Source organism: Gossypium hirsutum, chromosome D04 (genome assembly GCF_007990345.1).
Source record: "Gossypium hirsutum isolate 1008001.06 chromosome D04, Gossypium_hirsutum_v2.1, whole genome shotgun sequence".
Lineage (NCBI taxonomy): Eukaryota > Viridiplantae > Streptophyta > Magnoliopsida > Malvales > Malvaceae > Gossypium > Gossypium hirsutum.
The window spans coordinates 54,172,135-54,198,264 of NC_053440.1; the positions used below are offsets into that span (position 1 = coordinate 54,172,135).

At 34.2% G+C, this 26,130-nt stretch overlaps 4 protein-coding genes across 5 annotated transcripts; 1 reads left to right on the forward strand and 3 right to left on the reverse strand.

The window, feature by feature from the left end:
• Positions 1–995: 995 nt before the first annotated feature.
• Positions 996–2,754, reverse strand: LOC107898770 (L-type lectin-domain containing receptor kinase IX.1). 2 transcript variants are annotated; one of them, XM_016824310.2, is made up of 2 exons: positions 2,643–2,754; positions 996–2,439 (listed from the first exon to the last, which is right to left on the reverse strand). In XM_016824310.2, the coding sequence occupies exon 2, from the start codon at positions 2,417–2,419 to the stop codon at positions 1,097–1,099; it is 1,323 nt and encodes a 440-aa protein (XP_016679799.2). In that variant the 5' UTR covers positions 2,420–2,439; positions 2,643–2,754; the 3' UTR covers positions 996–1,096. The 2 variants fall into 2 exon arrangements, with proteins under 2 accessions (XP_016679799.2, XP_040946856.1); XM_041090922.1 differs by lacking the exon at positions 2,643–2,754 and having other exon boundaries at positions 996–2,608.
• A 2,631-nt stretch (positions 2,755–5,385) lies between these two features.
• Positions 5,386–7,252, reverse strand: LOC107898054 (L-type lectin-domain containing receptor kinase IX.1). Its single transcript, XM_016823610.2, has one exon. It carries the CDS (start codon positions 7,150–7,152, stop codon positions 5,620–5,622), a length of 1,533 nt encoding a protein of 510 aa, XP_016679099.1. The 5' UTR covers positions 7,153–7,252; the 3' UTR covers positions 5,386–5,619.
• A 3,152-nt stretch (positions 7,253–10,404) lies between these two features.
• Positions 10,405–12,809, forward strand: LOC107898769 (uncharacterized). The gene is made up of 4 exons (XM_016824309.2): positions 10,405–11,327; positions 11,478–11,557; positions 11,799–12,063; positions 12,181–12,809. The coding sequence occupies exons 1-4, from the start codon at positions 10,589–10,591 to the stop codon at positions 12,444–12,446; spliced, it is 1,350 nt and encodes a 449-aa protein (XP_016679798.1). The 5' UTR covers positions 10,405–10,588; the 3' UTR covers positions 12,447–12,809.
• Positions 12,810–17,757: 4,948 nt separating this feature from the next.
• On the reverse strand, positions 17,758–19,662 carry LOC107898768 (leucine-rich repeat extensin-like protein 2). The gene has a single exon (XM_016824308.2). It carries the CDS (start codon positions 19,443–19,445, stop codon positions 17,961–17,963), a length of 1,485 nt encoding a protein of 494 aa, XP_016679797.1. The 5' UTR covers positions 19,446–19,662; the 3' UTR covers positions 17,758–17,960.
• Between the last annotated feature and the right edge of the window lie 6,468 nt (positions 19,663–26,130).

Consider the following 26,130-nt stretch of genomic DNA (forward strand, 5'->3'; position numbering starts at 1 on the left):
ATTTAGATTCATAATAATAGATGAAGTCTAGGTGGATTCTTTCCTGGGTATTGTCTATCTCATTGGTTTTATTCGATTATTTTCTTAATTCATTCTCTATTGCGTTCTTAGTAATTAGTTTAGTTAATTTTAGATTAAAAACAATCATCCCATTTTATCGACTAAATAATAGAAAAACAGTAATTACAAGTACTTTTAGTTCTAGTGGATACGATATTCCCTACTCACCATAGCTATACTATTATTCGATAAATGCGCTTACCTTTGTTGTAATTATAGTTAGTTTAGTGACTATCAGTCGAAATCCAAAAAGCGTTTCCACAATATTCATTAGGATCTCGAAGGCTTGGTTCGAGATGTTCACTAGGATCCTCACGAGGGGTATAATAATTACCCTAATTAAGGGGTGGGCATAAAGTGTCTTTCCCTCAGACGAAATGCTTCTGAAGTGGGGGTATTAGGCTTTATCGAGGAAACTAATTGGTTTTTATGAGAGGTAACTACTATGCTAGTTAATGATTAAAAATTTTGATGTCATAACTATATTATGGTGCGTCCTTGTTACCTCAAAGTTGAAGAGCCATTTGTAACACGAGAGATTAGGCCTTATGGGTGTTATGTGTTTCTAGGAAGATGCGTGAAAAGTGTTGAATTTGATGAAGAGAGAGAAAACGAGAGGGGCATATGTTGGCAGTGAAATTGTTCTTGTATAACACAATAATTTGAGGGTTTTTTTTTTCAAATTACTCAAGATTCAACATCTAAACAAGTACAAGTTAAACTCACCCTAAAAATATATTGAATTTCATTGTATTTCCATTTTTGTTGAAAAAGGGGTGGGCTAAGTGTCTTGGGTATACTATTCATATAAACTAGGTTATTGTTCAAATTTTTTGAGTAACTCAATATTTTAGCACTTTTTAAAAAAAAAAATTGGTACAACTAGCACACCCTTAAAGGGGTAAATCGCTCACACCAAAAAAAGGTGATTTGTGTGACTTGAATCTACGTCATAGGTTATGGGATGAGCTTCAAGACTTTTAACATATGAATCAAACTCAATACAATTTTTTCCAATTTTTCTACTAGTATTGATCTAACGCGGGATTGTAATAGACACCGTAGAAAAACATGGCTCACTTACTTGAATTCCAGAAGTAGTTTGCACATCATATGTGGGAGTAGGCCTCCTACTTGGAAGTTTTGGCAATGGTGCCTCAAAATTAAGAACCTGAATTACCTGCCTTATCGACGGTCTCAAATTTTGGTCCGGATTGACGCACCACAGCCCAACCATCAACAAGCATTCCATTTGTATAGCATCGAAGTCCATGCCTAATTTCAGGTCAACTGCACCAAGTATCTGTTGGTTTCCGTACAACTCCCACACCCAAGCTACCAGCGAAGCCTGAGACTCTTCATATCTAGGCTCTATTGACCTTCTACCACATGCAATCTCCAATGCAACAACTCCAAAGCTATAGACATCAGATTCTTTACTAGCCTTTCCTGATGAAACACATTCAGGTGCAATATAGCCCATGGTCCCGGCTAAATGGGTTGTTTGTGACCCTTTCACATGATCGACTAGTCGAGCCAGCCCGAAATCCCCTATTTTAGCATTGAAACTAGAACCCAACATAACGTTGCTGGCTTTGATATCCCTGTGTAGCACGCAATGGTCACCTTCTTCATGTAGATAGAAAAGAGCTGATGCCAAGCCCTGCACAATTTGAAACCTCACATCCCAGGTCAATAAGGTTTTACCTTTGAAAAGATGGGAATCTAGGCTGCCATTAACCATGAACTCATAAACGAGTATAAGTTGCCCCTTTTCGTGACACCAGCCAATAAGCTTGACCAGATTCTTGTGCCTCAATCGGCTAATGATCTTCACTTCAGATGCATATTCCTTGATTCCTTGCTTAGAGGCCTTTGAAATCCGCTTAACAGCCACATGAGTATCCAAGTCCCTTAAGTATCCTCTATAAACTGCACCAAACCCTCCTTCTCCAAGCTTTTCACCCTTGAAATTACTGGTCATTTTAGCTATTTCCACAAAGGAAAACTTCCTTGGTCCCATCCCATTTTGGAATTCACCACCGAAGAGCTCATCAAACATATCATAATCTAATTTGTTTGCCTTGTGTGTTTTCCTCCTTAAAATGAACCAAATGAAACCTAAGCCAAAAATCAAAGCTCCAGCTCCAACAATCAACCAGACCACAAGACTGGTGCTTTGTCGAGCCGCTGGAGAGGGAGAAACAACGAAGGTATTCGGGCCATCAGCACCGACAGGAGGAGGAACACGAGAACCCACCGTATTAGGGCCATCAGCGGTGACAGAAGAGGCATTCGGAGTAACAGTAACTGAAGCGTTAACTGATTTATATGCGATTGGTGCAGATTGCACATACATAAGAGGGAACAAAGCTAAGCCTATGAAACAAAAGGTCAGTGAAAACCTGGTCGACTCCATTCTATGTACTAAATATATGAAAATGGATTATAAAAGAAAACAGAATGAAGTTTGTTTATGAATCAATTAACAGATCACCACTCTTCAGAACCTAAGTTAAATATCGAATAAATATAATTTTTGATATAAAATATGTTCTTAAATCGCGAAGACTTAGACTTACTGTAGTCGTCGAGGCTGACAAAGTCCTAACGTTCTCTGGGGGTTATTGACGGAAGCAGTGATGTATGGAAAGTGAAACAGTCCAAAACTTTTTCTTCGCTAACGAATAAATTATAAGTTCATAATGGGGTGCTTGGAAGCCAAAAAAATTTTGTATGGTGAGGAAATTAAATTGTAATTTTTAATATATTAAAATTATAATTTTATTATTTTAATAATTTATATCTTTATGGTTTTTAAAAGATTAAATTAAATTTTTATATTTTTAAAAAAATTAAAGTATAGTTTTATTTTTATTAATTTAAATTTTTTAAAATTTTAGAAAGTCTGAACAGGAAATTTTCCTTTTTTGAGAAGTGAGCAGCCCCAGAAAAGTATAACTTGGGAATTTTTCGTCTAATATATTTCAATTTAATTAGTTAAGAATTTGGTAAAACTTGTGTGTATTTTCGTCTAATATATATGGAGCTTCACGGTTATTTGATATGCCTCCCGCAAAGTATAACTTAATAGAATAGTTATATTTTATTTTTACAACTAGAGATTAAAAGTAAAACATTGAAATAAAATATTAAAAATTGTACTCATATATGAATCGATATAAGTCGATATTGGTCAATACGTACAAGTTGGTAGTGATTAGTATGTACCGACCGGTACCTCTGATGCTAGTTGTTAGCTCCAAATTTGATATTGCAGAAAATTAATGAATACTCGATATGTTTATGAAATTTGATTTCTCTATATTTGCAATGCCTTATCCAGAGAGATAATCTATTATCTTAGCAACACGTACAACAAGTTATTACAACCTCTAACACTCACCAGATCAGACTCCTCACTTTTGTACCTAAGATCTAGACAATTATTCTCTAAGTTTTCCTCATGAAAACTTAGGATACTAACCAAGCCACACACTTGATCATTCACTCAATGCATTCAAAAGAGACATTCCTCAATGAACAATAAGAAGTGTTCTCAGTTCAGTACAAAATATATACAAGGCTCTACAATATATAAGGAATTAGGACTTGCTAACATACTAAATCAATTACAATCAACATTCCCTTGAAACTAGCATGATAGTAACCAAAAAGAATATCTTCAATCAACTCAAGATAAGTCTTGAATCTCTAAATATACTTCCAAGTTTCACCCCATTCAGTCCGATCCACCAAACCTGTGAAGCTGATTGCTTTGGTCCAAATCCAAAACAATCTTCAAGATATGTTGCTATATGAAGTTTGGATATCAAAGATAGGTTCGTTATTGTCCAAAGTATTAACTAGAATCACAATCCAAGGAATTTTGTTACCAAAATTTGTCAACTTAAACATTGTAAGTTTTCTGAGCAGGCAATGCCACAACTAGTTATCCTTAATGCAGGTGTTACTCAAAAATTGCTTCAATAATCTCTCCACAGTTATCCTTAATTCAGGTGTTACTCAAAAATTGCTTCAATAATCTCTCCCTTTGACAAATTTTTGAACAAAACCATAATAAGAGAACATACTTAACAACAAAAACAAATGCTCCGCTTAATTAACTCCTCTTTAATCTATCATATTCAACTAGTAACATAATCAAATAAATCAATAGTTAATGTATAAGAATTTAAATCGCATTAATAATCAAAATATTTAAAATTATATTATAATAAGTAGATAGAAAAAAAGGGCTCACAAAACAACAACCAAAGTAAATATAATAGAAGTTTAAAGTCTCCAAAATTACAACCCAAAAACTTCAATTTAAAACTAAAAAGCAAATATAGGGATTTTTACTAAAATATTATAAAAAAAATTACCAAAATATTATACATTTTTTTATTATTTATCAAAATAATACAAAAAAAATAATAAAACAGAAAAAAAAAAAAAAGACTGCGACTGACGTGACAGGACACTGAAGGAGGAGGTGCCATAGGCGGCACCAAATGTGCCTTTCCCATAGACGGCACCACTTGTGTTATAAACCGGGATCCGTCCAGCTGAAGCAAAAAAATAAGAAGAAGAAGAAGAGAATGAGGAGGTGCTGCCGGAAAAAGAGAGAGAAAGAGAAGAGAAAAAAAATATTTTTTTAAAAATAATTGATTATCTTGTTGTTATGTTTTTTTTTGTATAATTTTTATTATTTTTTGTAGTTAGTTTAGTTATTAAGATTAATAAAAACTCAAATTGATAGTTTTAGTTAGTATTATTATTAGTAGTTTTTAGGGTTTAGATGTTACTTAGTATTATTGTTAAAAAACTAATATTATTATTATGGTTAGTTATTATTTTAGTAAAACCCTAATTATTATTGTTAGTTAGTATTATTTCAGTATAAAACAATTATTATTGTTATTGTGTTAGTTATTAGGATTAGTGGTTAAACATTGTTCATGTACAAAATGATAACTGAAAAAGTATGAGCTTAAGGATGAAAAATTGCATATTGAAAAATTAATTTTTTTATTTAAGTAATTTATTTACCGTTCGAGATTTTTTTTGAGATTTTGTTTATTTTTTGACAGATTGAATATTGAAGAAGGATGATAAGTTTTTTGTATGCGTTTATTTCGATGGAGTCATCTTGACAAAAAATATTGGGTGTGTATTTGAATGTCGGCAACAAATAGTAATGAGATTTAATAGAAATGTCTCGTTGGATGAAATGAAGGCAAGGATTAATGCAAAAATTCTTAGACGTTGTAGGAGAAGGATTAATGCAAAAGGGGTGGGCTAAGTGTCTTGGGTATACTATTCATATAAACTAGGTTATTGTTCAAATTTTTTGAGTAACTCAATATTTTAGCACTTTTTTAAAAAAAATTTGGTACAATTAGCACACCCTTAAAGGGGTAAATCGCTCACACCACAAAAAGGTGATCTCTGTGACTTGAATCCCACGACATAGGTTATGGGATGAGCTTCATGACTTTTAACATATGAATCAAAGTCAATACAATTTTTTCCAATTTTTCTACTAGTATTGATCTAACGCGGGATTGTAATAGACACCGTAGAAAAACATGGCTCACTTACTTGAATTCCAGAAGTAGTTTGCACATCATATGTGGGAGTAGGCCTCCTACTTGGAAGTTTTGGCAATGGTGCCTCAAAATTAAGAACCTGAATTACCTGTCTTATCGACGGTCTCAAATTTTGGTCCGGATGGACGCACCACAGCCCAACCATCAACAAGCATTCCATTTGTATAGCATCGAAGTCCATGCCTAATTTCAGGTCAACTGCACCAAGTATCTGTTGGTTTCCGTACAACTCCCACACCCAAGCTACCAGCGAAGCCTGAGATTCTTCATATCTAGGCTCTATTGACCTTCTACCACATGCAATCTCCAATGCAACAACTCCAAAACTATAGACATCAGATTCTTTACTAGCCTTTCCTGATGAAACACATTCAGGTGCAATATAGCCCATGGTCCCGGCTAAATGGGTTGTTTGTGACCCTTTCACATGATCGACTAGTCGAGCCAGCCCGAAATCCCCTATTTTAGCATTGAAACTAGAATCCAACATAACGTTGCTGGCTTTGATATCCCTGTGTAGCACGCAATGGTCACCTTCTTCATGTAGATAGAAAAGAGCTGATGCCAGGCCCTGCACAATTTGAAACCTCACATCCCAGGTCAATAAGGTTTTACCTTTGAAAAGATGGGAATCTAGGCTGCCATTAACCATGAACTCATAAACGAGTATAAGTTGCCCCTTTTCGTGACACCAGCCAATAAGCTTGACCAGATTCTTGTGCCTCAATCGGCTAATGATCTTCACTTCAGATGCATATTCCTTAATTCCTTGCTTAGAGGCCTTTGAAATCCGCTTAACAGCCACATGAGTATCCAAGTCCCTTAAGTATCCTCTATAAACTGCACCGAACCCTCCTTCTCCAAGCTTTTCACCCTTGAAATTACTGGTCATTTTAGCTATTTCCACAAAGGAAAACTTCCTTGGTCCCATCCCATTTTGGAATTCACCACCGAAGAGCTCATCAAACATATCATAATCTAATTTGCTCGCCTTGTGTGTTTTCCTCCTTAAAATGAACCAAATGAAACCTAAGCCAAAAATCAAAGCACCAGCTCCAACAATCAACCCGACCACAAGACTGGGGCTTAGTCGAGCCGCTGGAGGGGGAGGAGCAACGAAGGTATGCGGGCCATCAGCACCGACATGAGGAAGAGCGCGATAAACCAACGTAGTAGGGCCATCAGCACCGACATGAGGAGGAGCACGATAAACCACCGTAGTAGGGCCATCAGCACCGACAGGAAGAGGAGCACGAGAAACCACCGTATTAGGGCCATCAGGGGGGACAGAAGAGTCATTCGGTAGCACATACATAACTGGAGGGCCATCAGGGGGGACAGAAGAGTCATTCGGTAGCACATACATAACTGGAGCGTTAGCTGATCTATATGCCGTTGGTGCAGATTGCACATACATAAGAGGGAACAAAGCTAAGCCTATGAAACAAAAGGTCAGTGAAAACCTGGTCGACTCCATTCTATGTACTAAATATATGAAAATGTACTATAAAAGAAAACAGAATGAAGTTTGGTTATGAATCAATTAACTGATCACCACTCTTCAGAACCTAAGTTAAATATCGAATAAATATAATTTTTAATATAAAATATGTTCTTAGATCGCGAAGACGAAGACTTACTGTAGTCGTCGAGGCTGACAAAGTCCTAACGTCCTCTTGGGGTTAATGACGACCGTAGTGATGCATGGAAAGTGAAACATTCCTAAACTTTTTCTTATAGTTTTTAAATGATTAAATTAAATTCTTATCATTTTTAAAAAAATTAAAGTATAACTTTATTTTTACTAATTTAAAATTTTTAAAATTTTAGAAAATCTTCTATTTTTTAGGAGTCACCAGCCCCAGCAAACTTGTGAAATTTGTGTCTAATATATCTCAGTTAAGAATTTGGTAAAACTTGTGAGTATTTTCGTCTAATATATATGGAGCTTCACGGTTATTTGATATGCCTCCCGCAAAGTATAACTTAATAGAATAGTTATATTTTATTTTTACAACTAGAGATTAAAAGTAAAACATTGAAATAAAATATCAAAAATTGTACTCATCCATAGGTATAAGTCAATATTGGTCAATACGTACAAGTTGGTAGTGATTAGTATGCATAGACCGGTATAAAATTAATGAATACTCGATATGTTTATAAAATTTGATTTCCCTATATTTACAGTGCCTTATCCAGAGAGATAATGTATTATCTTAGCAACACGTACAACAAGTTATTACAACCTCTAACACTCACCAGATCAGACTCCTCACTTTTGTACCTAAGATCTAGACAATTATTCTCTAAGTTTTCCTCATGAAAACTTAGGACACTAATCAAGTCACACACTTGATCATTCACTCAATGCATTCAAAAGAGACGTTCCTCAATGAACAATAAGAAGTGTTCTCAGTTCAGTACAAAATATATACGAGGCGCTACAATATATAAGGAATCAGGACTTGCTAACATACTACATCGATTACAATCAACCTTCCCTTGAAACTAGCATGATAGTAACCAAAAAGAATATCTTCAGTCAACTCAAGATAAGTCTTGAATCTCTAAATATACTTCCAAGTTTCACCCCATTCAGTCTGATCTATCAAACTTGCGAAGCTGATTGCTTAGATCCAAATCCAAAACAATCTTCAAGATATATTGCTATGTGAAGTTTGGATATCAAAGATGGGTTGGTTGTTGTCCAAAGTATTAACTAGAATCACAACCCCAGGAATTTTATTACCAAAATTTGTCAACTTAAACATTGCAAGTTTTCTGAACAGGCAATGCCACAACCAGTAATCCCTAGTTCAAGTGTTACTCAAAAATTACCTCAATAATCTCTCCCTTTAACGAATTTTTGAACAAAACCATAATAGGAGAACATACTTAACAACAGAAACAAATGCTCCGCTTAATTAACTCCTCTTTAATCAATAGTTAATGTATAAGAATTGAAAATCGCATTAATAATCAAAATATTTAAAATTATATTATAATAAGTAGATAGAAAAGAAGGGCTCACAAAGCAACACCCAAAGTAAATATAATAGAAGTTTAAAGTCTCCAAAAACTTCAATTTAAAACTAAAAAGCAAATATAAAAGAACTTCAAAATAGGCAGCATCGATATAGCAAAGTCGAACATCAGTGCTCCAGCTAGGCACTTCTTGCTCCCCTTTTTGTTTAAGAATTTTTCCAGTTAGGAACTTGTATCGGTACAAATAAACTTGTTCCTGTAGAAGTCTCGAAATTATGATAGTTGGAGTTTGGTGTATCGGTAGAAGTCCACTTGTATTGTATTGATAGAAGTATGAGGGTTTCAAGGATTTAAATTTATATCTATAGTTATATTGGTAGAAGGAGCAGGGAGATCAAAAATTGTTCGCTGATTTAATTGTATCGGTAGAAGTACTCTTAAATATCGATAGAAGTCTGATACTTGACTTGGTATGTTCTCTGACTTACTTCTACTAATAGAACTCAATCCAAGTATCAATACAGTTGAGGTTGTATTCTTAGAAGGGCTTCCAAGTATCGGTAAAACTCTGGAAGGATTCTTGGTGTGCTCACTGACTTGGTTCTACTGCACTTGTATATGTAAAGATCCCATAAAGTTGTAAAACTTGTTTTGAATCAAGGTTTTTCAAAAGCATTTTGTAATTTTAAATTTTTAAGCGCTTTGAAAATAATATTAAAAGCTTTATATCAATTATTTGCAAATTTGGCTAAGGGGAATTTATAATTTATCTTTGTTGTATCAAAACATTTAAAAAATCAAAGTTAACAAAAGACATTTTCTTATTTTTTTTTTGATTGAATTGATGCCCGATTAATTCGGGACACCAACTCAATCAAAAACTTAAATAATAATATAAATAAAAAGTTAAATCTCAAATTACATTAAATTACATTAAATTATTAAGAATTAAACTATTTAAAGTTCAAGACTCAAAATGCATGTTGAAAGTTGAGACCAGATTGATATATTCTAAAACATTAGCTATGGCTATAAAAGTACCATGGAGCTCTTGTATTAGGGGTTAGATTGCATTTTATCCCTTTATTTGAAAATGAGCAAATTAATCTCTGCACATTAAATTAAAGAACAAATTAGACCTTTTAATTAAAAACTAGTGTGACTAACATAATAACCAAACAGTTACACATGGCATGTCATATGTACCTCATGCTAACGTACATGGACCAATTCTTAACAATAGAAATGAATGAAATTTTTAATAGAATGATCAATTTGCCCCTTAATCTAATGTAAAGAGACTACTTTATTTATTTTTTAAAAGAATATATAAAATGTAATCTAACCCCTAATATAATGATCTTTTATCGTAATTTTACCTAACAATTGCTTATCTCTAGAAGCTTTTCTTTTCAACTTCAAAAACATACCAAAACCAGACAATTCAGTACAACAATATTTTTGGTCTACCAAATCTTTTTAGCTTCTAATAATTGAATCTTCTGTTTCCTTTTCTGGTCTAAAACCAAATGAACTAACTGCTCACCTAAATCTATTTCTAAATCTCCAATAAATAATTTTAAAACCAAAACATAAAATTAATAATATATTTTATCATCACCGAACCAAGAAACGTGATTACTACTTGTGAACTTTTTTCCCTTTCTTTTTTATTACAAAAAAATCATTAAAAAAAGTAGTTGGAAGATTTAATTATTAAAAACATGAAGCTTCTGAGAAATTACACCACATGTCTTCCTTTCCCTTTAATCAAATAATCCCATCTTGTTTTCTTCACAAAGTTTCCTTTTCCCAACATGTATTGTCATGTCTGAAAAAACCCCATCGAATCTTGATTTATTTTATTGTTTTCAACATTTTTTGCGAACATCTGATCTGGGTTTTTCTTCTTTTTGCTAAAAGTTATGGATTTAGCTCAGATTCAACCAGCTGGAAATAGGGAAATGGAGGAAATGGATTCCAGTACTGTTCCAATCTTGGAAAACAATTTCAAGAAAACACATTTTCCTGGAATGGTGAGACAGAAGTCTTACATATTTGATGGTCATGGAAATTATTACAACAAAGAATGGGATCTAATTGAAGGCAATGGCAAGCAGTTTTGTTGGTACCATGTTGAGCTTCCTAAAGGGAAACAAAAGCTTTCTCAATCTGCACAACATCTCATTGATGTTCTTTGTCCGCCATTAAAGCTTCAAGACATTCTTTCACTTGTTAGTAATGGACCCTTTTGTGGACATGTTGATGGAGCGCTTGTTTTTAGGGTTAATTCACCTGGTCCTCCTTCTAGTAACTTCACATTTAGGCTAGCTGCAAGGGTTACCGAGAACTCGGTGATTACCGTGTCGTTAGGACGTGTCCCGAGACTCGGTTTCTCGCCGGTCGGCCGATCGCTTCTCTCTGAGATCCCTAGTATTGAAACTCCTAGAGGGGAGAGGCAACAAGGGAGTAGCATTGTTATTAGAGAACATGTACTTGAGTTCTTATTGACAATGAATCACTCCGAGGAGGCGGATAATCCGGTTCCGAAATCCGTCTCGAACCTTGTGGTTCACGTTATCGACACTCATGTTGATCATCTTCAGGATGTTGTTACTCAACTCGAGATGGAGTTGGACTCGGTCGAACTCGAATTGGATCAAGGTAAATTCCGTTCAACTCTTTAATCATTCCACATATCTGCAATAAACACTAGCATAGTAGCATGACTCTCATATTCAATGTTCATATGTGCGTAACATCGGCTCGATTTGAACTGCGAATCGAAGTACTTATTGCTCTGCTTAATCACAGGGGGATTTGCTTTAAAGAAAGAGATGCTCGATGATCGACGATTCCCAAAAATGCATCTCAATTTGCAACGTCTCCTGCAGGTAATCTCCATTCGAAACGTCCATTACCGAATGCAGAGCCATAGTTAAATAGGCTCAATGAGGTCCCTTACGTATGATTGTTTAACTCTGTACTTGTCAAACTACATGTTAATAGGCTGAAATTGCTTTAGTTTCACCATAGCCATTACATTCCGATGATTACCGAAAATCCGATGATAACTTGTGCTTGAAGTCATGGCTAAACCGTCTTTACTTTGTATGTATTCTCTGAAAAATGCAGGTAATTGCGCATGGTGAGCAAGTATTTCCTCGAGTGAAGGAAAAATGTAGTTCGAAACATTGGTTTGCAAGTGAAGACATTAACTCCCTCGAAGAGTTGATCGGACGGTTGAGGAGGCTGAAAGAGAATGTCGGGTTTCTAGCGAACCGTGTTACCGCGATTCAAGCCGGTTTAGATAGCTGGCAATCAGAGCAAATCAACCGAAAACTCTATTATCTCTCGTTCCTTTCTATAATATTCCTTCCTTTATCCACCATCACTGGAGGTAATAATATTTTGATTCTAGTCTCTAGTGTTCTCCCTTACGAGCTCGAATTGGATTTTTCGATAGATCTTAGGTTGCCTTCTTTGAATTATTTGCCTTTTGTCTTGAATATTTCAGTGTTTGGAATGAATGTTGGTGGTGTTCCATGGACCGTGCAAAAGGACCCTGCATTGAAAGACGGTTTCCGAAACGTCATGGTACTATGTTTAGCGATGCTGATTCTAGTGCTGCTATGCTTTATTTTTCCGGCTCTTTATTCCCGATTGTCCGCCTGGCGTCAGAGACGGTCTTTGCTGAGAAACTGGTCGTATAACCGGAGATCGTTCCTCAGGAGAAGTGTAGGAATTCAAGAAAGTGGCAGCGGCGGTTACCTCAAGATTTGATGAGTTTGAAGAAAGTCGATGATATCATCGTATTTGTCATCGGATTAAAGCTTAATCGATGTTCAACTGGTTTGGCGATCATGTATACGGAATGTAGCATCGGAGGAACATAGAGAGTTTCGAATAGCATCATCGAACCAGGCGAAAAACAGAAATTTTCATCATCACTTGCTGTTTATTTAGGCTAAGTGGTGAGTCTTTTCTTTAGCCTATTCTGTTGTATCATTCTTGTTTAAGGTTTAATTGTACAAAGCACACATTTTTATTATGCTCAAACCCACCATTTTTAAATTGTTGTAATAGCAATAGTATCGAGACAACTATTTTAACAATGTTTTTAGAATCGAATCAGAAATTGAATGAGTTAAACTGCCAATTTTTTGTTCAACTGATTCAATCGTCAAAAATAAAAATATATATCTAAATAAATTATAAATACAAATAAATAACAATAATAACATAAACATCAATTAAACATTATCATTCCTAAATTCCAATTTAAGTATTGATATCAATGAAAATAAAAAGAGTAAACTACATTATGTAAATTACATTTGGGGAACTGAAGTTTAATTTATTACAATATAGTCACTAATATTATAAATTTGTAGCATTTTTTTGTTATCAAGCTGTTAATTGTCATTAACAACGTAACAATAAGATGATGTGACATGTTAAAACATTATTTCAAATGAAAATTTTAAGTCAAATTACACCTCCATATACTATTTCTTTTTGAGCAATTTCTTTTTTATTTTTGTTTAACTTTTCTTTACTTCTTTATTTTACTTCTATTCTTTTTTTCTCCATTTCTTCTCCACCTCTCTTTCTTTTAACTAAGGTTGTTAATAATTGCAATGGAAATAGTAATGAAACAACACATTTAGGTTGTTAAGGTGGAGGGGCTTCCACTTTATAAACCTGCTCGAGCTTTTAGTAGAATCTAGATTGGGTCAGGTTCAGGTCGGGTCAATAAAAGGTTTTAGATCTGTTTTTTGGGTTCAGACCCAGCTTGAAAAATGAATCTAAAATTTTGTCCAAAGCTCGTCATAGATAAAAGATGTTAAACCCCCCGACCCAATTTGCCCATATTAATTTTTTATATAAGAAAAATTTTTAAAATATAATACATCAAATACACTACAAACATTAAAATAAATATTTCACAGCAAATTGAAAACAAATTTAAAAAATTTTGAACTTAAATAACACTAAAATAGTTACAACTTAACAAACAAATGCCTCTAAAATAGTAGCAAAAATAATAATAAAACAAGAGTTATACAATATCCAAACAATAACAACAAAATAGTAACAATATAATAGCAAAATGATAGTAAACAACAACAAAATAGAAGTAAACAACACTGAACAAAAGTAGGCAACTTTGGGCTGGGTCAGGTCAGGCCTGGGTTAAAAAATCATACCCAATGTCTGATTCGTTTAAAAAAGAGTTTTATTTTTTGTTCAAATCTATTTTTTGAGCTTATATTTTTTTTTCAAACTCTCCCACTTTTCAAGTAAATGGCCCAATCTATGATCAAGCCTAATAAAACCGAACACAATCATCTGAGGCACAATACTAGACCTATTAAGAGGTCCACTGACTCCCAATTAACAAAGCCTAGTGATTCCGGCCTCCCTAGTCCCTTCTTGAGAACAAAACTTTCCTGGAAGAGGGTTTCAATTATTTGTTGGTATTCTGAGGGGTCCCTTGGCTGGATCATAAACCATTTGAAATTAACATGTGGTTGTGTTTGGGTCCTAAGAAAATTGAAGAAAATAGAAACAAAATTGAATCACATGTTGGGCCTCGTGTCAGCATTAACCGAAGCTGATTAATTGGCCTTAATCATCCTTAAATGTGTAACATAACAATGGACAAATATACCATTCACTTTAGGTTTGATACTTAGTTGGGTTGATTTTATGTTACATCTTTTCTCAATTTTTTTTAGACGAAGGATTTAATAATAAATTTTTGAAAGATTAAATTTTTTTATAATATATTAATTTATTATTTAATTATTTTTGAAGATTTTAAATATATTTTTTGGAGGTCAAAGTACAACGGTATCATAAATAATAATTTTCTATTTAATGGGACAAAGCTCTTACCTGTCTCCTCAAATTTGCCCGTACAAATTCAAGACATTTTAAGTTTAATTATTTTCTAGTTTGAATCATTTTTCGAATTTGAGCTATTAACTTTTTATGATCAAATAGAATTTAATTGGATTTTTATCATTGTTTTCAGAACTGGACCGAGAATTTACCAGGGTACTAATTTGAAATAAGAAATTAGGCCGGTTAACATGTGAATTTGAACTAATCAATCATACCAGCTCAATCAATGATTAAATCTATTCAACCGGTTTGTTTTTTTTTCTATTTTCTATTTTAGACAACCTTCATTTTTGACGTTAGAAAATAGACAAGAGAAAAGCTACATAAGATCTCACCTAGATATCGAAAAACCAGTGTGGTTCAATGAATTTTCAAGTTGACCCACTTCTTTTTCTTTTTAAAGTGAATGCTCGCAATGAAGCAAACAGTTTTGTGAAAATGCTTACTTTAAAATTATACTCATGACTGTAATTGCAGTGAAATCAAATTAATACACGACTGGTCTTTTAAAAATCGGGACGTAAAATTTCGACATATTTTAAGGAACAATAACAAAGTGACAGATCACATCGTTAAAAAGATTAGAAGTAAGGTAAAACAGTTGATTATTCATGTGAATCCACCAACATATAAAATATATTCGTCAATTAAAAAATCATCAAAAAAAAGAAACAGAGCAATCATAAATATAATCAATATCTATAAAGATAGATGTTTTACATTTACATAAATTTATTGGTATAGTACAAAATTTTAATAGTTATTCATTCATATTTTGTTTTCTTATTATATAATATATATACTCTGTGGCATGTTACAAGTCCATACCCAACACAAAACACCAAACAAAATTGTGCCACGGCAACTACAAGATAATGTAAGCAAACAGGGACAAGTCCCATGTTAGCACAGATTTGGTGATATTATATAGTTTTTGTATTATATAAATAATAATGGGAATTTTGAATTTTGTCAAAGAAAGTGACATTCTTTGTATTTATGTTTTTTCCCTCTTAAGCTTCCATTGAAAGAAAAAAAGAAGAAGAAACTTTTGAGTGATGGTGGGGTCAATCATTGCATGACGATTGTTTGTTTGTTTGTTTGGTTACTGGGAAAATGAGCAGCGCACCTATATGTGGATTTTCTTAGTGTTCATACACTATTTATGAAATGCAAAGAAAAATATCTTTTTTAAAGAAGCTTTCTTTATTAGATATTATTAACGGTAAACGATTATCCTTTTATTAAAATATATTATTATTTATATTTAACAACCTTTTTATTAAAAATTTTTAATATATTAAATCAATTTTAGTTTAAGTAAAATCATTTGCTCGGAGATTTTATCGGCTTGAAATGTTTATTTATTTTGTCATTTTGGTTTTAACTTTTGCATCATTTTAGTTCTCCACCTTCGTATTTTAATTAAATTTGTTTTGAATGTTATAATTTTAATGGCGTTGACATGACAACTCGTGTAACAATCTATATGTATTTTATTATTAATTAGGAGCGAATCGAGAAATTTTTATGGAGGGCGAAATTAAATTATAAATTTTTGAGAGGTCAATATATAATTTTATTATTTAGTAAGGGTACCAAAGTACAGTTTAATATATTTAACTTAAAATTTTATTATTAAAAAAGTAACTAAATTGAATGTTCTACCTGCCTCCATTTAAATTCGCCATTGTTATATATTTTTAATACATATATTTTTTATATGTCAACACGTAATTAAAATAAATTTCAAAAACTGTAATCTAAATGATAAAAAAATGAATTAGAGTCAAAATAAAAAAAATTAAATTTTAATTATACATTGATTTAATTAAATAGATGGGAGTAGATGTGTTTATAGATCAGGTCACGCCTAAGCATGACATTAACATACTTAATATTTTCTAAGTTCAACCCAGCCCAAAACCTGAACTTAAAATTTTGTCCAAATTCACTCATATTTTAAAAAAATTTAACTCAATCCCATTTTAAATTCCCCTATATTATTTTTTAAAATATTTTTATATTATATTATTTTAATATTTAATAAATTTATACATTTTTTATTATTTTTTTTATAATCATCTTAATTTTATTTTAATATTTATATTAGAGTAGTATTATATATTTAGTATATGTTTATTTTTTTAATGTGTTCTAAATTACATAATATAAAGTATTATAAACTTAAAACGGGCTGGACTGAGCCAAGCTCAGACATTGAATGTTCAAGCCCGAACTTGACCCATATTTCAAATGAATCTTTTTTTTTATTGTTCAAGCCCATTTTTCGAGTATAATATTTTTGCCTAAACCCTCTCAAATTTTAGATGAACCTTCGAACCTAAATGGATAGCCTAACCTAAACAGTTATAGATGGAAGAATTGATTTGTAAAGATATATGGTTAGGCAAAGGACGGGTGTTGAATAAATAGTTGAATTATCAACAAAATAATTAATCTGCAATAATTTTGAAGATTGCATGCCTAAAAAGGCTTTAATTCCCCTTTATTTTCTCTTATTTTCTAATCCCAACTTGATTAAAAAAATCTCAGGTAGTAGGGCCCCATTCTTATCTAAAACACATGAAAGATGAGACCTTAGTTCACAATAAAAGCAAAATATAATAATAAATACTTTCAAACAAAATCAAAATCCCATTCTCCATTCTCCATTTTCCTTCTACCTTCACCTAATTTTTTGTCTCTATTATTTTAAAGTATTCCAATTCACTACTAAAATCCGATCATGATATGATCCTAATCTTTAAATATACTCACATTCAATGTTTGTTTTGGCGAAATTTTCATTTTGATCCTTCCACTATTGTCCAATTGAATTTAAACGTGCACATGAGAAAGGGACTAAGCAAGTAAAAGTGAGAATTTCACTAGGGGTCAAAACAAATAAAAGTAATCAACTTGAAAATGCTTAGATTCTAAGCTGCAAATTTCAACTCCAATATCTTTCCTGTTAGCTTACCTTATATGCTACTAAAAGAAAATGGAGATCGTTAAATAATTCAAATCAATTCCAGAATCTTTTGATTTGTTCACATAGGCTTCATTAATGGTCCCTGGAATCAAAGGAGAGACAAAGACAAATATATATATATGTATATATTCCTTAATCAATTAACTCAAGAAAAAGAATGGAAGAACGAAAGAAAACCCAAGACTCAGATTCAGTTAATTTATGATATTCAACGAATTTAAAGTTAACCCAGAATGTAAATCACAATTTTTCAACACAAACTCATAATTTCATATCGCATAAAATAAAATTAAGTGCTAAAATTTTGATTTATACTTGATATATATAGTAATACGTAATAATACCAATTAAAACTAACAGATATATCGAAAAACCTTTCATAATTTTAGAAATTAAACTGAACCTTGTGAAACTTTATATACCACTTTGCCGTCGACGTTGCCTCTTTTGTCACCACTAACCGCCACACCAACGCCTTGATACTGAGGAGGCACGACACCCCCCTGTGCAGTATAGTAAGCCTGTCTGTCGAATGCTGCGACGTGTCCATATCCAGCATCTGTTACACCACTGCTTGGCGGCCTTACCACCTGTTGTGGTATCGTTGATATCGGCTGGTGTTGAGTGGGCGGAGGTTGAGGTTGGGCCACCATGTTGTAAACGGGTTGCTCCCGGTAAACTTCATGAGGCATTCTCTGTACGTTGGTGTAGTAGCCTTGACCGGCTTGTCCGGTTACTGGTCGAACCATTTGTGGTGCTGCTGATGCTGATGCAGGTGCTGGAGCTGGAACTGGTGGAGGTGCGTGATAGAGGTTGGCCGGAGCCGATCCTGGAACTGGAGCTGGGATCATGTAAACAGGGTGATCCGCCGGCGGTGGTGGTCCTGGGGCTGCCGTTACGGTTGCTGGGAAACCCCCGGATGAAATTTGTTTATCCGGCCAGATTCCGGCTGTCGCTGGCACATGCTGTTGTACGGTCACCGGTTGTGGTTTTTCAGGTAACTTCTGGGCGTAGTATTCCCCTGTATAAGGGAAAGAAGCAGCTTCTTCATTCTTCTTCCTATACATAGCGAGCTGTTCTTGATCCCGAATTTGAAGCCTCTGCAATTCTTGTAGATGTTCTTGATCCCGAATTTGAAGCCTCTGCAATTCTTGTATCTGTCTTTGAATTTCACCTGGACTCAAAGCATGATCCGTCCCAACGACTTCCGGTACCGGAGGTGGCGGCGGTTGGATCACCGGTTCCGCCACGGGATCACGGATTTTAACCGGCGGAGGTGGAGCCATCCCCTTTTCAAGTCCAAACAAGAAATCCATATTGCTTTGCGGGATCGCAGCGGTTTTCTCGCCTCCCTGAGACGTACCGGAATTTAAAGCCTCCACGAACCGCTCACGGTCCAATTTCGCCCCTTCGCTCCCGTAATTCAAGGAACCGGTCGCCGGAAACACGAAAAGCCGCATCCTAGCTGGCTTGGCCGAGGCTCGATATAGCCGATCGTATTCTAACATCATGTGTTCGAGATCATCATCGTTAGTTACCGAAATAAGTGCGTCGAGGTCCTCACCAGGGAGCTGGTACTTGAACGAAAAATCACCGTCGCCACCGCCGCAGAGAGCGGAGAGCTTAGAGATCATGGCGGAGAATTTGATGTTTCGATCAGCGGCCAGTATCTTAGTCTCTCCACCGATGTAAGATAGCTGATTATCATGAGGCCGAGGATGGATCTTGCCACCGTAACTGCACATAAACTTAGCCTTATAACTCTGCGGTTGTTGCGCTTGATCCTCCCACGGCGGAGGATTTTCAAAGTCGATTTCCCGAGATCGCGGCGAAGAATCGCCGGAATCCGGGTACGAATTATAAGAGTAATTCTCCATTTTTCTTTGTTTTTTTTTTTAATTCAAAGAAATAAAGCGTTTTGAAATGTCTTAGAGAGTTTATTAGAAGAAATGGAGAAGAAGACTAAAAAATGGTCGTGCCATTTGTTAGGGGCTAATTGGGAGGGAGGAAAGATATTGTGACCAAGGGGAGTATGGAAATTGTGTGCTGTGGAGGGTATCAAGGGGGGTTAGGGACAGGTGGCGAGGTGGGAGGAGGATAGGATGGAAAGAGGGTGAGTCGGGTGAGTTAAGAGAGAGTGATGGTATTGGTTGAGAGAGAAGGGATAAGAGAGTGATGTCTTGACTGTGATTGGACAATCAATGCTCACTCACACTTCACAACACAGCCTTTTAGCCTTGGGCAATCCGACTCTTAATTACATTTACACTCCTCCATATAATATTATTTTTCCGAAATTCGAAGAGTACATATTTTAATTTATAATAAAATTTATATATAAAAATGTACTAAAATATTATACAAGAATTGGATAAATATTATAATTATAATTATTTAAAATTTTATCATATAAAATTTATTCGATAAAAAACTCCTTAAGCATGTTGAGAAAGACTAATTTACCACATTAATTTATGGCAGATCAAAAGGATTATAGGATTCAAGTCAAATCACAAAAGTGAAGCCAACCTTATCATAAAAAAATGGCACCGATAATGAATCTCGTAACCCTTCTGTCAGCAAAAGGATCCAATAGCCTAAAGAAAAATATAGAACATAGAACAAGGATCTTTTTTACTAAAATAATATAAAAAAATAAAAAAAAATATCAAAATAATATAACTTTTTTTATTTACGAAAATTGTACAAAAAAATAAAATAGTTAAAAAAAAGTTGAAATCCTGGTGGAGGGCCTGCCACAGGCGACACCAAAGGTGTCTGTGGCAGAGGCGACACCAAAGGTGCCACTGCCACAGGCGGCACCATTTCAATTATAATAAGCCCGATTCAGTTCGGCTGAAGGAGAAGAAGGAGAAGAAGAAGAAGAAAAAGGTGGTGCCGGAAAAAGAAAAGAAAAAGAGAGAAAGGAGAAAGAAAGAGAAGAAAAAAATAGAAAAAATAATGTATTTTTTAAAAAAATAATGGATTATCTTGTTATTATTTTTTTGTATATTTTTCATTGTTTTTTGTTGTTAGTTTAGTTATTATTGTTAGTTATTAAGATTAATAAAAACCCAAATTATTATTTTAGTTAGTATTATTATTGTTAGTTTTTAGGGTTTAGTTATTAATAATTATTGTTACTTAGTTTTATTGTTAGTAAAAAACTAATATTATTATTATGGTTAGTTATTAGGATGAGTAAAAACCCTAATTATTATTTTAGTTAGTATGATTGTTAGTTTTTAAATTATATTATTGTTAGTTATTATTTTTAGTAAAACCCTAATTATTACTATTAGTTAGTATTATTTTGAGTAAAAAACTATTATTATTGTGTTAGTTATTAGGATTAGTGGTTAAACGTTGTTCATGTACAAAATGATAACTGAAATAGTATGAGCTTAAGAATGAAAAAATTGCATATTGAAACATTAAATTTTTTATTTAAGTAATTTATTTACTGTTCGAGATTTTTTTGAAATTTTGTTTATTTTTTGACAGATTGAATATTGAAGATGGATGATAAGTTTTTTGTATGCGTTTATTTCAATGGAATCATCTTGACAAGAATTGTTGGATGTATATTTGAATGTCGGCAACAAATAGCAATGAGATTTAATAGAAATGTCTCGTTGGATGATATGAAGGGAAGGATTTATGCAAAAATTATTAGACGTTGTGGGAGAAGGATATCAAATTTTTTTTACAAGTTTCCAGTTTCGACAAATCCGATCAAATTCAACAAAATGGACCTTGTAGACGACGAAGACGGGGAGACAATGGTCGCTCTTTACTGTGGGAATGTGAGTGACAAAAATGCACCGATTCACTTATTTGTTGAGTTAGCCAGTATAGAGCAAAATGAAGATGTCAATGCATATGGTGAAGAACACGGAGCTCAAGAACCGTGCATGGTGGCTCCAATATCATACGTTGATAGTGAATAGACTATAGGTGGAATTGGTATCGATCTGAATACTACACCCGATATTGATGTGGTTGGTGATGATGGATACGATGGTAGCGATCATTATGATGAAGAGGTTGATAGTGACAGTGATCTCGATATGGACGATGTACCTAATGATATTAACGATGAATATGTGAATAACGATGGAAACATTAACGCTTCTTCGGTCAAGAACCAAATGCGTCGTATTTTGATACACAATAATTCTAGGCCACACATGTCACTCATAGACCCCGACACAGCGCATGTAGCTGAGTTCCCGGAGTACCCTGAAATAGTTCCTGCTCACTGGCTGGCCGTAATTTCTGATCATGAGGAGTTATTCGTAGGCCAGAGATTCGCAAGTAAAGAATAGTGCGTACTTATTATTAAACGGTATAGCATAAACATATCAGTGGATTATAAAGTCGCAGTGTCTAAACCGACAATATATATTGGGGAGTGTTAGAAGGCAGTGGAAGGCTGCAATTTGCGGGTACGAGCTGCATTCATTCAAAATTCGTAGATGTGGGAGATACGAAAATTTGGGCCTCATACATGCACATCAACACATATGACAGAAGATCATCAAAAACTTGATTCGAAAACTATCTGTACGTGTAACATGCCAATGGTGAAGGATATGCCAACCATTAAAGTTTCGGTATTGATTACCGAAATGCAAGCACGATTCTAGTATCAAGTATCATATCGAAAGGCGTGGATAGCTAAACAGATGGTAATAGAGTAATTGTATGGGGATTATGATTCGTCGTATAACGAGCTACAAGGATGGATAGTTGTTATGCGGGAGTACATATCGGGGACTGTGATTGAGTTACAGAAAAGACCTTATTGCGGCCCGAACGACCAATTACAGCCGAAAAAAAGAATTTTTCATTTGATGTTCTAAAAAAAAATATTTTGACTCGAGCTCTAGTTCGGGATCAGGATCTGCCGCAGGCTCCCCCTCCATATCAGCCACTGGCTCGTATGCCCCAGGTCGCTGTATGTGCAGGGGGACTACAGTCGATTGCCCTCCAAGTAGATATGGCTTTCCGCAACTAGAGTACCATTGTATGTACTCTAATGATGGTTGCAAATCGGAAGCCATAACCATCTGAGGTATTCGACCCATCCGATTGTTCCACAGCGTAACAAATTTTCGGTGCTTAACCCCCCAATTCAACTGCAGTTTTCCTCTCTTGTTGATGTCATGAACAACCCCCACATCGCATAGCGGATCTGGGATATATTAGACGCAACCAAACTGTCGTAGCACTCGATCCTCATGGTACCACTCGACTACATTGAAATTTATAATTGGTGCGTCAGTACACCACATTTGAGAATGAACGTAGGCAGACGAGGGTATCATAGCTACAATTTTCAGTCTACGATATGGCATCCATATAAACTGCATGATTAATAACATGGTTATAATTTAACACGGTGTGAGTAAGATATAGAAAGTAACATGACACGAATATTAATATAGCTTACCCCTCCCCTAGCATGTTGTTCGATCATCAGTCGGTATATCGGGACAGTGTACGACCTCTCAATACCGGATAAATACTCCATCTACAAAAACAAATATAGTATGGTTGATAACATCAGTCAATATAGTATACTTGCTATTAATGACAAGTTATATTTTATCACCTGTTAACTAGTGGATAAACATATGGTTGGTGAGTAAACGATGCCAAAAATGACATTCGATAAAGTGCCCAGGACTGCAACAGAGTAAGGCATCTACCCATGTCAACAACAGTAGGCTTTGTCGTCCGACAAAGCTCCCGATACAACACTGCCAAAACTGCGGAGCCCCAGCTATGCGAGCGAACATTGGTCAAATCAGCTAATAGAGGTAAGTACATGATATGAACCTTGTTGTTGTTTGAATTGTGCATCAATACTCCCCCTATAATATGCATGATGTACGCTCGAGTAGCGCATATCAACTTTCCTTCAGTGGCATTAGCTGATAACTGTCCAAATTTGCCTTTCAGCCATGTAAATTTCAAGCTCGTAAAATTTGACTCATCATCGTTTGGCGAGTCTCCTAGTAGCTGATAACATAGTGCAGCTGGCTCAGCAAATACACTTACTCCCGTTACGGGACTCCCGTCGATTGGGAGCCCAAGCTGCAGTGCAACATCCTCTAAAGTCACTGTGTACTCCCCACACGGAAATGAACAGTGTAGGTCTTCGGGCGCCACCGCTCCACTAGTGCAGATATTAAATTGTACCACAAGTCGAACGTCTGGATCAATGCTGCTGACCCGAATCCAGCTTGCTCCAAGTAGGGCATCAATCATTCATCCGGGGGATATCTTATACCATTCACTCGGCCTCTTAATACGCGGTACGAGCCCTGATAGTGTTAAATTACATAAAATAAATATTAGGATAACATGATTTATTTCTATAAATTACGTATATCATTTTTTAATCGAACCTGTGATTAATAAATAATAATATATTATCATATTATTAGCCGCATCAGATATGTGAGGATCGTCGTTAATCAATCGAGCCATTGCGATGCCTGCAACTTCAAAACAAATTTAGTAAAAAACCCTTATTTCGGCCATTTGCTCATATTTTTTTCCCGGATTTTATTACTTTCAAAAAATATACTATTTTCTAATTTTCTAATTTTATATTATTTTAGTACATTATGTTTGAAATGTATTAATTAATTGTGTTTTTTAAATAAATTTAGTAAAAAACCTTTATTTCGGCCATTTGTTCGTATTTTTTCCAAAATTTTATTACTTTCAAAAAATATACTATTTTCTGATTTTCTGATTTTACATTATTTTAGTACAATATGTTTGAAATGTATTAATTTAGTGTGTGTTTTAAATAAATTTAGTAAAAAACCCTTATTTCGGCCTTTGTTCGTATTTTTTTCCCGGATTTTATTACTTTCAAAAAATATATTATTTTCGTATTTTATTATTTTACATTATTTTAGTACATTATGTTTGAAATGTATTAATTTAGTGTATGTTTTATATAAATTTACTACAAAAACCTTTATTTTGGCCCTTTATTCGTATTTTTCTTATTTTCAGATTTTATTACTTTCAGTGAATATACTATTTCCGTTTTTTATTTCTTTTCGTATTTTTTCTTAAACATATTTTTTCATTATTTTATTTTTATTTCTATTTTTGTAAAAAAAACTCATTACAACATGCTAAATAAATTTCATAAAAAATATATGCTAAATAGAATAATAAAACATACAATGGACATAACATAGATTTTTTTACACAAATAATACAAAAAATTAAAATAATACAAAAAAATACCTTTCCTTATTTTTTCTTTCTTTTTCCTTTCCTCCCTCTTCTTTTTCTCATTTCCTTTCCTTTCTTCTCCTTTCCTTTTCTTTCTTTTTCTTTCTTCTCCTTCTTTCTTCTCCTTCAGCCGAATTGATCCCCCCAATATAAGAGGCTGGTGCCGCCTGTGGTAGTGGCACATTTGGTGCCGCCTCTGCCACTGGCACCTCTGGTGCCGCCTGTGGCAGGCCCTCCACCAGGGTCCTGTCACTTCAACCCTTAATTTTTTTTAACTTTTATGTTTTTTTTTATTTTGTACCATTTTCGTAAATAAAAAAATTCTACTATTTTGGTATTTTTTGATTTTTTTTAGTATTATTTTCATAAAAAAAACCCCATCAATTTACATATAAATAACATATCATTATCAACAAAAAGACCAAATAGTTGCAAACTAGTTAGGATTAGAAGCCTCATCGAGGGATTCAATAATATTAATCATAAGAACTTTTTCAAAAGACGCATTCTTCAGCATCAAATAAAGAGATAGAAAATTAGTATGTTCTTCAAATCGGTTTCTTTCCAATTTAAAGAACTTGAGTATACTTTCCTCCATTTCCTTCTTATAGTGGGCATTAAGGCAAATTTCCTTCTTTAATTTCAAGAGACTCTTACTCCCACTATTCTTTTTTTGCATAAAGCTTTCCTAATTCTAAAATAAGATTGATCCTTCAAAACTTTGCTTAACCTTTATTTTTAGACGAACATCGGTTTTGTTGATGGTTGAAACATGAGGTTTGATCGATGTCTTTCCAAAGTCTTAAACCTCATGCCTTATTTCTTCAACCAACCTATCCAGGCCTTTGCTCGACCCAACTTTCATTTTTTTCAACCCAACCCATACAAACCAGGCTTCTGATATTCAAGAAAACGCTTAAAAAGGCTTCAACTCATGCCTAGTTTTTTTACCCTTAAAAGAGAATGGATGCTCGAATGGGCTATCTAAAAGGGTCGGCTTAAATGGACAATAAGGGCTCAGAGTGGGTTCAAACGAGAATGGTTTATTATGGAGAGAGGCTTTAATAAATTAAATTTCACTAATCTTTTTATCTTTGGAATCAATATCCGAAGAAAAAGTCTCATCCTTCTTACCTTCTTTAATGCAATTCCCATTAGAGTTGTAGGTGATCGCATCTTCAATAATTCAGAGTAATAGGCTTGAAACAGAGCCAACCTTCTTGGCCTGTGTAAGATGCTCCTTGCCTCCTTCAATGGCCAAGAGACTTGCCTTTTCAAAAAGCTTTCTTAGGGTTA

Bases quoted from the DNA above. Each gene is read 5' to 3' on its own strand.
- LOC107898770 (XM_041090922.1), bottom strand. From the start codon at position 2,479: ATGGAGTCGACCAGGTTTTCACTGACCTTTTGTTTCATAGGCTTAGCT.
- LOC107898054 (XM_016823610.2), bottom strand. From the start codon at position 7,152: ATGGAGTCGACCAGGTTTTCACTGACCTTTTGTTTCATAGGCTTAGCT.
- LOC107898769 (XM_016824309.2), top strand. From the start codon at position 10,589: ATGGATTTAGCTCAGATTCAACCAGCTGGAAATAGGGAAATGGAGGAA. The intron at 11,328-11,477 runs GTAAATTCCGTT...GCTTAATCACAG, and splicing joins CGAACTCGAATTGGATCAAG to GGGGATTTGCTTTAAAGAAA. The intron at 11,558-11,798 runs GTAATCTCCATT...TGAAAAATGCAG, and splicing joins ATTTGCAACGTCTCCTGCAG to GTAATTGCGCATGGTGAGCA.
- LOC107898768 (XM_016824308.2), bottom strand. From the start codon at position 19,445: ATGGAGAATTACTCTTATAATTCGTACCCGGATTCCGGCGATTCTTCG.